This window comes from Schistocerca americana, chromosome 2 (genome assembly GCF_021461395.2).
Source record: "Schistocerca americana isolate TAMUIC-IGC-003095 chromosome 2, iqSchAmer2.1, whole genome shotgun sequence".
In the NCBI taxonomy this organism is placed as follows: domain Eukaryota; kingdom Metazoa; phylum Arthropoda; class Insecta; order Orthoptera; family Acrididae; genus Schistocerca; species Schistocerca americana.
In genome coordinates this window covers 250,886,104-250,897,778 of record NC_060120.1, presented here as the reverse complement: position 1 = coordinate 250,897,778, position 11,675 = coordinate 250,886,104, and the positions used below count along the sequence as shown (strand labels likewise).

Genomic DNA, 11,675 nt, shown 5'->3' with positions numbered 1-11,675 from the left:
ATTCTTTGAGTCATTTCACGTCCTTGAGGATACATGTGGAAAATGAAATGTGAATGAATAGGAGAGTCCGTAAACGAATGAATTATGTAGGCTTTACAAATGTCTGAAGAAACGAGCACCTTAGTTATTATTGCTGCCTGTGTTGCTTAATAATGCAGCGTCATATCATCACATATGGTCCGTGAGCTACGTCACGAGACGAGGATTTGCGAAGCACCTACGCAACAATAGACGGCTTTGCCGCTCTTGAAATCCGTACGACGCCGGAAAAAGAGTGGCGAGCAGACGGCGGGATTTTGTCTCCCTGTCACCTCACAGAGCACCCTCACACAATGGAGGATGTTCGATAAGAAACGCTAGCAAACAAGAAATGATTTACTGTGCCCTCTGCCTCTTAAAGCAGTCGCCATGCGCCCGTTGCTCACTCCATAGCCGGCCAGCATGGCGCTGACAAGGGGCGGAGGTAAGGCTGCAGCAGCTCCGGCTTGGCAAACTCATGAAACGCGCAGAAAACTGGTACATTACATGCGTAATTTTTGTGAAGTAAAATTTTGTTCTTACATGATACTCGATGACCCACTAAGTGCACCTCCAAGACTGGCTGACATTTAACCCTGTGAGCTGCCGAGGCGTATCAGAACAACTGGAACCACTTTAAACAATATAATTAATACGCCGCCATACACCAGCGATTCAGTGTTGATCTTAAGCAAACGATTTATTACTTTCATTGGTACTAACTGTATGCAGTACATCATTTATTTTCTTCAGCAGTAACGGTGGAGCAATTGTCAGTTTTAAAATGTTCTGTTTGTTCTATTTGTTCCTGTTGTACGTTGATTTTTGTGGGCTAGAAGAGGTAATGAACTCATCCACATGCTAGTAAAGGCTCCCCTGAACCGAGTCAGTGGAACTTAACAATTTTCGTATTTTCAATTCTAGCTAAAACGTAATTGCAGGGCTAGATACATGTTTAAAGAGATGATTAATTTGATAGGTCGGTATCAGATTTGGGATAAATAGATCTCCGGCAATAAATAAAAATAAAAACCTACGCCATAGTTGGCAGAGAAAGAAGTGAAACCCGTTGCGACGGCATGAATCCCTTACGACGGTAACCCATCCGCAAAAATCGGCAGGAAAACACCGGAAACATAACTGTGTATTTTAATAAAGTAAAACACTTCCTAATGTTGTGCAGAACTATATTTATTTGGTCATGAACGGCTTTCGCTTCCTCAGGCCATCTTCAGGTGACAAATGAATGTTGGAAACACGGATAAACAAGATGTACGACTTGCTCAGATATTATTTGTACAGAAGATACAAAAATGACAAAATGTTCACGTAGGAAAACATTACAATAATTAAATTAACTAAAACGGGGGTGTAACCAAAGTTTTTATGTGGAGATACATATAACAAATGATGAGAAGTAAAATGAATTTACAGTTTGAGTCTATTATTTGGAAGTTTAAGAAGAAAATAATCTCCAACGACTTTATCGCTACCAAAGCTGAAAAATCAGTTTAGTTCTTTTGAACAAAAGTGATTACGTTAGAAAAGTGAACCACTTCCTTGAAAGGTCCAACTTCCAACATCTACAAAGTCGTTACAAATACTAGATTCAAACTTTAAATTCATTTTATTTCTCTTCATTTGTTATGTGTATCTTCACATAAAAACATTGTTTGCACCTCCTTTTTACTTAATGTAATCAATGTAATATTTTCCTATTTGTCATTTTTGTATTTTCAGTACAAACAATATCTGTGTATCATATCGTGTTTATCTGTGTTTGCGACGATGACATGAGAAGCCGAAAGTCGGTTCGTGACGAAATAAATACAATTCTGCATAACATTAGGAAGAGTTTTTCTTTTAAACATGATTGCCATGTTCTGTCAAGCATCGACTAAAAATTTAGTTAACTGTGTATTTCGTCCGCCGCCCAACATGAAAGCCTTGTTGGGGTCTGTGAAGGGCAACTTATGACTCCAAAAACCAGGAGTTTATCGTATTCCTTACCAGTGCGGGAAAATGTACGTAGGTCAGACCATGCGGACGATACAGGAAAGATGCGCGGGGCGCAAACGCCACACAGATTAGCAACAAGCAACCTACTCAGCTACGGCGGAGCACTGCCTCTCCGACGGACACGGCATGGAGTATAGCGACACCAAACCGTTAAAACAGGCAAACACATGCTTGGAGTGTGTTTTAAAACAATCTATAGAAATTCGGTTACATGATGAGATGATAAATAGATACAGCGGTTTCCATCCAAGTAAGGCTTGAGATACAGCCTTGAGAGTGCTCAAAGCACAACGACCCGGTCTGTAGGAGACCCCTTTGCGCCAACCCAACTAAAAGCTTTGGTCACACCACAGACGTGTGTTCTGCGCATGTGCTGCGTCCCGACCATCGTGATGGCTCCATGACACGGGAGACCGCGGCTCGCGTCCTGGTCACGTATTTCTGCTCCCTCATCCCCCCCCCCCCCCCTTCCCGTCTTACCGGCTTAGCCGCACCAACGTACCGCGTTGGGAGAGTGGATATACGGCATTCCCACGACTAACTGACCATTTCTACTGGCGCTGCCAGTAGCGGAAAAGGGTCGATGCTAGTCGGTCTTGTCTTCGAGCACTGCCAGTGTCACCTGGCTGTCTAATCTCAGCTTTCGAGTAACCACAAAACACGGTCAGTGGTACAACCACTGCGGGAAGGAGTCTCCGCTGCCTTACCCTCACCTCTCACCTCCCCTCGACAGTCATAATATGCGGCCAAGGCGCATACGGTCAACTCATCTTCAGCCAGTAGACGACAAATCACTCACCAGGGCTGCCTAAAGATGACAAAAAACCTCTTTAACGAAATATAGTACCATTCTTGACGACGCCACCCCGCGGAATACCCGAGAAATTTCAAAATAAAAACAAAATTAGCAAGACACCAAAAATTAGCTATATTACGAACAGAGCTTAAAATCTGTCTCCTCGGAGTTTTTCGCCGCGGCATGTCCGAATAAATTCTCGGTTCTCCGGAGATAGTCATCGAAAGCTCCCGAATTTTATTGGAATTGACGCGCCTTGAAAACAGAGAAGATTTTATTCCTAAAATCTGTCAACCTACACCTGTACTCTGTAAACCACACTACGGTATGTAGCGGAGGATATTTCTGATATATCAGTTGCTTATTACCTTAGCTGTTACATCGTGAATGCTCTGTGCGAAGAACAACTCTCCTTAAAACTCCGTATGAGCTCCAATCTTTCTGACATTCTTGACGCGGTCATTTCGCGAAGCAAATGTGGGAGGGTGTAATATGTTGTCCGACACTTCTACGAGTGTCCGCTCTCTGAATTACAACAGTAAATCTCTGCATGATGTGCAGCACCTCTCTTCTACCGTCTGCAACGAGAGATTGTCGAACAAACCTGCAACGCTCTCGCATCCACTAAACGATCCCTTCACAAAACCTGCCGCTGTTCATTAATAAGAAAGTAGCACGTCAGCAATGAGGGAAGTTACTCCCGTCTCTTCATAACCTATTTCCTCATAACTTCAGCAGAATTTAAATTAAGGCTGATTTTCATCGTGAAAATGTTCTTCATCTTCTTCCTCGCCTCATCCCTTGTCTTTATAGCGTCAGCATGTTGTCACCGGCTGCGACATAATAGCGAATATGAACAGTGATCCAATACTATCAAATGTTTTTTTATTCCAGTCTTTGATCACAATATGAATTCGTTTGACGATGACCGGTATCAGTCGCTAATGACCATCTTCAGATCTGTTCTACACCATGATCTAATGTGATAGTGCCGGACGTTGTGGCCTATTTTACACCATATTTTACATCTATATGACGATGCTGAGTGTATTTATATGTTTTGACGACGCCGTTACGGCTCTATCACATTAGGACATGGTGTAGAACAGATCTGAAATGGTCATTACTGACTGAGACCGGTCATCGTCAAAGGAATTTATACTGTGATCAAAGACTGGAATAAAAAAAAAACATTTGTCAGCATGTTGTTTTGAGTTTGGCAATGTTAGCGATAAGCGGTGGCTGCACGCCCTTCCACATACCACCCCCGTCACCTTTCCTTCACATCAATATTCGGACTGTGCGGGGAATCTGAGTCACATTCGGATATTGACGGTTTGGAGCTGTTCACCATCTTTTCCTACCTTGTACTAATCGTTTCATCTCCGCGTACATCTAGATCTACACCTATATTGCGCGAGCCACCTTACGATGCGTGGCGCAGGGTATTTTGTGTACCAGTCTAACTATCCACTTTTCCTGTTCCTGTGACGAATGGTTCACGGAAATAATGAGTGCCGATAAGCCTCATTGTGGGCTCGAATCAATAATATATTGTCTTTCACTATTTACAAGTCTGCGGTAACTTTTCGATTCCGTAACTGCAGAAATCACGTGGTTTTGAGGCGAAGACCTCGTCGAACCACGTTCGGAGCACATTTCCATCCGGAAAGGTTCCTTGAAAGCTGTCCGACAGAGAGAGGAAAAGGTGAAAATCTGAGGGCGCAAGATCAGATGAATTACGTGGGTGCGGAATGACTTCACAACACAAACACCTGTAAAGTGTCTTTCTCGGTCTAGCAAAACGCGCGCGGCCGTTATCATGGAGAAGCATCACTTCACGTAGTGTTCCTGGTCGTTGTTCCTGAAATGCCAGTGCAAGTTGTCTCAGTTATTCACAATAAATGTCAGCAGTGATGGTCATACCTAGGGGAAGCAATTCGTAGTACACCACACCGTCGCTGTTGCACCAGATACATATCATCTTTTGTGGGTGAGCGCAGGGGAGTTGCTGTTTTGTTTGGGCTCAACCATTCATTTCTCTTCCTTATGTTACCATTAAGAAATTGAGATTAAGGAAAAGTCATTTCAAACACAATCTCTAAAGAAAGCTAAGAAGAAATTAGGAAAGTGAATTGATGTTCAGGAAGAAGAAATTAAAAAGCTGTTTACCGTTACATAGCAATTTTGTCAGGGATACGAAAGACATAGAAACTCAGCTGAATCGAATGGATAGCGCTTTGAAAACAAGTTACATGATGAAATCAGTAAGGCTGAAACAAGGTTAATGGAGAACAGTCGACCCAATTCAGATAACAGTGAGGGAATTAGATCAGGAAATGAGACGTTGAAAGTAGTGTATGATTTTTACTATTTGTGCTGCAAAATAGCTGACAACGGGGGAAAGTAAGAGGATATAAGATACTCAACGGCAATGGCAAAAAAAGCCTTTATGAAAGTAAGATGGATCCACTAAAAATTTATGTGCTTTGAACCCTTTCCCCCAAACCACGTATTTGGATTGTACTGTTTTATGGAAGAGAAACGTATCCGATAAACAGAAAAATGTAACGACGGATTATTCGCATAACTAATGAATAGGTTATAACCGAATCGTAAAAAAGAAATTTATGCCACAACTTGTGTAAGGAAGGATTAATTGATAGGATACGTCCTGGGACTTCAAGCAATAGATAATTCGGTAAACGATGAAAGTGGAGCAGGGTGTAGAAATCAAAGAGGCATAGAGAGAGAAAGAGAGAGAGGTAGAGGGAGAGAGACAGACAGACAGACAGAGATGCCAAGACTTGAAAATACAAGCACATTCAAATGGATGCAGGCACACACAAACACACACACAAAGTGAGAGAGAGGCAGGGGGTTGGTGGGTGTAAAGAGAAAAACTTACAGGCACAGAGACACTCATAAACAGATCACAAACACGCTAGAGTACTATGCAGAATCTCGTTAACTGGTTTTTCGGTCGCTCCCTGGTCGAACAAATTCATAATTATAAATGAAATGAAAAAAAATGGCAGATATTGTACAAACATTACTTTATTTCGTTATTCGGTTTTCAGTATACAGTGATATCGCCAAACTTTAAATGAATGTTGCCGTCAGAGAGCACAACAATACTGGTGAACACCATTACGAAAAATATTACTCATGAAGTGGAGCATTACGCTTTGAAATAGCCATGTAACCTCCTGAAAACCATATGGAAACGAGCCTGAAAAATGTTCGAAAAAATAATAAAAAAATAATTATTTCAAAAAAATGACTGGTTGCAATTTTCTGTATTTATATTATCAAAGAACTACACTCAACCGATAGTGGATGTACATGTGTAAATAAAACAGCTTCCTATGTGTGCCATTTGTTCATTTCCTTGGTACGCATTTCGATGATTCAAACCATCGTCTTCAGGTGGAGTATTATGTAATTACATTCCTTGTGTTAGTGCAGAATACGGAGGCCTTTTCGCACCAGCAGACCAAGTGCAAAACCGGTTATTTTTCGTTTTTTTGAAGGGCGATAGAGTCGAAAAGATGTTGCTTACTGTACTGGAAATTGTAGCATGTGCCGTTCACTGTACAATGTTTACATTGCAGGTTATTTACACAGTGTAAAGGCAAGGCAATAGAATTGAAGAAAGGCTGGAAGGGGTATTACCTCTCCCAGCCATTCTTCGATACTCTGGTCTTAATTTTACACACACACACACACACACACACACACACACACACACACACACATTACTATTATTACCACGCGGCTGCTACGGTCGCAGGTTCGTATCCTGCCTCGGGCATGGATGTGTGTGATGTCCTTAGGTTAGTTAGGTTTAAGTAGTTCTAAGTTCTAGGGGACTGATGACCACAGATGTTAAGTCCCATAGTGCTCAGAGCCATTTGAACCATTTGAATTACTATTATTTTCAATGTTTCTCCGTTTTGTTCCCTTTATATTTCTTCATTGTTCAACATTTTTAATTGCGCTAAAATTACAATGTCAAAGATGACATTTACTCTGTGTCTGCCCCTCTCCATGCTTTCGCAATTTTGTTCACAAGTACAGGGTGTACATAAAGTCCGGGAACACTTTCAATTATTTATTGCACAAGAACCAAACACTGTACAGATATCATACATATGTCATTTTGAAGAGAAACTGAAATTTTTTTTTTCATGTTATACCGCCACAGCGTTGTTTGGTAATTTGCCGATAGTCAGCGCTAGTCGCGAACATGGCGAGTTCAGGTGCGGAGTCGGCTTTCTGTGTGTTGGAGTTCGACAAAAATAGGTGTGCTATAGCTCTTCAACAGATGTTTAGAACCAAGTACGGTAAGAAGCCAAGAACAAGGAAGGCCATTTACCACTGGCACAACAAATTCGTTACGACGGGTTGCTTGTGCCCGGCAAAGGGAAGTGGACGTGCCAGAAATGGCTCTAGTGACAGTGAGGAAAGTCCTGCGACAGAAGCTATGAACCCATTCAAATTGGAGCTAGTGCAGAAGCTCAATGACGACGACAAAGTCAGGCGTTTTGAGTTTTGTTCGCAGTTGTAACAATTGAATGAGGATGGGGATATTGTTGGGCGCTTAATTTTTAGCGACGAAGCCACTTTTCACACTAATGGGTAAGTGAACAGGCATAATTGTCGAATCGAGGGTACAAAGCATCCACACGAATGTATTGAATTTGAGCGTGATTCCCCAAAGGTAAATGCTTTTTATGCCTTGTCTCGTCGAAAACTGTACTGGCCATTCTTCTTCGCCGAGAGCACTGTCACTGGATATTCCTACTTGGACATGTTGAAGCAATTGCTGATGCCTCAAATGCAATCGGACTCTCCGTTCATATTTCAGCAAGATGGGGCTCCACTCCATTTTCATCGTGAAGTTCGTGGGTACGTAAACACGGAACTGCTGCACCGATGGATCGGCCGTACTACAGAAGGGGATAGCTGTTTCATGAAATGGCCACCCCGATCACCAGATCTCACTCCGTGTGACTTTTTCCTGTGGGGACACATTAAAGATCTGGTGTATGTACCGCCTCGACCACGTGATGTAGCAGAGAATACGGGAAGCGACTTCCAGAGTCGGCGAAGCCATGCTGGGACGTGTATGGCAAGAATTCGATTACCGTATTGACGTCTTCCGTGTCACTCGTGGTTCGCGTATCAATTGTTAGTAAAAAAAAAAAAAAAAGAATTCGATTACTGTGTTGACGTCTTCCGTGTCACTCATGGTTCGCATATCAATTGTTTGTAAAAAAAAAAAAAAAAAAAAAAAAAAAAAAAAAAAAAAAAAAAAAAAAAAAACTTTGGGTTCTCCTCAAAATGCAATATGTATGACATCTGAACAATGTTTAGTTCTTGTGCAATAAGTAACTGAAAGTGTTCCCGGACTTTATGTGCACCCTGTATTGTATCCTCTTTGATGACGAAAGTCAGTTTGACTGTGGTAGGAAGTCAGAGCGGATAAACCGAGTGATTAACTTGTAGAATGAGATGTTAACATTCATGATCATAATATTTCAATTCTAAAAGCCAGTATCTGCCAGTTTTATGCTGCAGAAATATATCCATGTATAATGAACACAGCCTGTTTCAGCAGGTTTCCTTATGCAGTTATCAGCTCCTTTCGCTCCTTGGTAATATCGTTGCTTATCATGCACAGTTCTATAAACACACATCTGCTGCTTACAGGCCATCAGATACAATTAGTGCTTCTGCACCATCGACTTAAATACAATATACAAATGTATGATTTTACTCATTTGAGATGCAGACTACATTAGCATCGGCTGAGATAGCAATAATTACAAAATGTATTCGTAACATGCTCTGAAGGATGTGCAAATCAATTTTTGACAGGCACATTTAAGATACTGAACAAACATTAAAATTACATTGATTTTTAATGAAAACTATACTCCACGTTCGGAGGCAGGAAGTTACACAGACATGCTAGTCTAGAAATTCAAAATGATAACTTAAAAAATCTTAGTGTGTTCAGTGCAATTTAAATACAAGCTTGCAAAGGGGTCTATCAACGTTCACTTCGTACGAGTATAGTTGAAGACCTTAACTAAGGTTAACACAATAACAGCCGTAACCTATAGGCAGTAGAAACATAATGTCTCACAAATAGTCAATTTACAATTCACACACGGCTTACACGAACAACAAATTGCACTGTACAACTGACGTCCAATGTATATGTTAGCTGCAGTAAAATGTAATGTAAGCTGCACTGGTCAACAGCTTGGTTTTTTATTTCTTTTCTTCTTGTTCAACATAGCTCCGCTGACAATAAAATAGACAAAATACCCAATGGTAGCTTTAAACCAAAATGTGATCATTCGTGGAGAACTGTAATTAACCTGGCGTGGCTCCACCTGTAAGCTCCGTTCTAAGCCAATACTTGCACAAGGAAATACAATCAACAGGGAACCGTACCCCGGACCAGCCTGACAGTCAAAACAAATGATAACGTGCAAACACGCAGCCACAGTTGCCTAAACACAAAGCAAATTGAATGACACAAAACGTCGCTGACTAGAGCCCATTCCCAATGTGTTGTAACCTTCTTCCAGGGTAGTGTCAGCACAGGCACAAGTTCTATAAGGGAACAGCCAAATTCACAGTCTTACAACTAGCGAGCACGTAAGTAATGAGCAGAATAAAACATACTACTTCCATTACTAAGCTGTGAGTGAATTGTGTACTTGTTCCCTCATGGTAATTTACTTACTATCGCATAGAAGGACGTAGGTCTCGCTAACAACAGCTTGGTGTAGCAGATCCACAGGGCACCGCGCTATACATAAGTTGCGGAATAGATGGTGATAAACGTACCGACGTAACTAAAATTAGCTGTAACACCAGAATATGTAGACCCTCTTCCGTTGCAGTAGAATGGTACTAGCGGCGCTTTCACATTCGAGCCACTTGCCTCACACTCTGTGAGGAGAACGTTCCTGTTTGGACGTGAACACAGACCACGTGCTCCGCCAACCTCCATGGCTTCGGCGCAGAGAGCACAGTCGGCTCAGAACCAAGGATCGACCTTTCAGGACTCACTCAAATTACGTCAGTTGCGGCCTAAATAAGAAAATAACAACTTTTGTCTCTTTCAATGGCAGCTGGTGATAAAGAATATGTCGCCTAACGGTACATCAGTTAAAGCCTGTTGATGGCCTTGTGAGCTGAAAACCAGTTAACAAAATAAATCAGTACTGAACAACGTCCATAGTTTAACAGTTTTCGTTTATAACGTAGAATCCTACTCAAACATTCTTTGAAACTTCAGTGCAGTGCAGTCTTCAATGTAGCTTTCCTATTTATCGGTGCAAAGTCTGGCAGGGGAGGGTCTTAGATACGGCCAACCGATTCGGCTCATGATTGGTAAGTCACCTGCGTACAATCTAAAATGAAAAACTCTAAGATATTTTGGCTCGACCCCCCACCCCCCAAAACCCCGCCCCCTTTTTTAAGAAAACTGCTCCCAAAGTTCATGTGGCGCAGTCCACCCAGAATAGACGGGATCGATAGATAAAGGATAACTGAACTTTTTTCATCAGTATACACTGAAGTGCCAAAGAAACTAGTATAGGCATGCGGATTCAAATACGGAGATATGTAACTAGACAGAATACTGCACTGCGTCGGCAAAGCCTATATAAGACAACAAGATTCTGGCGCGATTGTTAGTTCGGTTACTGCTGCTACAATGGCAGTTTATCAAGATTCGTTTGAACGTTATAGTCGGTGCACGAGCGATCGGACAAGCATCTCCGAGGTAGTGAAGAAGCAGGGATTTACCGTACAACTATTTCACAAGTGTACCGTGAATATCAGGAATCCGGTAAAACATCAAAATCTCCGACATCGCTGCGGTCTGAAAAAGATCCTGCAAGAAGGGGACAAACGACGACTGAAGAGAATCGTTCAAAGTGACAGAAGTACAATCCTTCAGCAAGCTGCTCCAGATTTCAGTGCTGGGCTATCAACAAGTGTCAGCGTGCGAACCATTTGTGGCGTCGATCCACAACCTCCGCCCCCTTCCAGCCACACTCCGCCGCACACATGTGTTCCCAAGGCGCTCGACACTTGCGAATTTGTGTTCCTTCGCGACGAAACTGTAAAAGCCCCGTTACAACCCCCTTACACAGGCCCGTACAGAGTTGTCAAATGAACCAGTAACAACATGGACATCGTAATTAAGGGCTCAGTAACTACTGTCTCGCTCAACAGGGTTAAACCTACTCGCGTCGAGTTTTCCCCTACCTCACCCACCGTTGAAGAGACCACGCTCTCTGGCTACCCTCGGCCTTCTTCATCTGCTCATGATTCGAGTAAGCTCACGCCTACACCGGCCCCGTCAACGAGCCCACACTCATTCCGGAGTTTTCCGCCTCCCGGCTCCCATAGCTCTGGCCCCAGCTCCCAGGGCTCTAATATAACAGTTCCATCTTCGTGCGACAGCACACCGCGCCGCTCTTCTAACCGGTGTAGCCCGCAGTTTCCTGCCACGCCCACTCAGACCTCACCGTCTGACACTCCCCCCTATACTCGCGGCACACCGCACTCACTGCGCTTCGGTTTCCCCACCCCACCGGCTCAGCATACCTCTCCGTTAGCAGGCGCCACTTACGAGCTCTCTACCCACGTTCATCCTAATGACATTTGTGGTTTATCTGTCGTCGTTAGTGGTGATACCGCATTAGTGCTGCTTGCGTGTGACGATTCGTGTGACTCGTTAGGTGATGTGTCATAACGTGTAGTGAAGCGTTTCAAAATCTCTCGAAGTGCTACGTGTGGCAACCTACGT

General features: G+C 42.7%; 1 protein-coding gene across 1 annotated transcript in view; it reads left to right on the top strand.

Moving 5' to 3' along the window:
- Positions 1–441: 441 nt before the first annotated feature.
- The window catches only part of LOC124596457 (sialin-like), a 172,605-nt gene continuing 161,371 nt past the window's right edge, over positions 442–11,675 (top strand). Inside the window, exon 1 of the mRNA XM_047135591.1 lies at positions 442–463. Within this exon, the coding sequence (XP_046991547.1) occupies positions 442–463 (22 nt within the window). The remainder of the gene's footprint in view (positions 464–11,675) is intronic.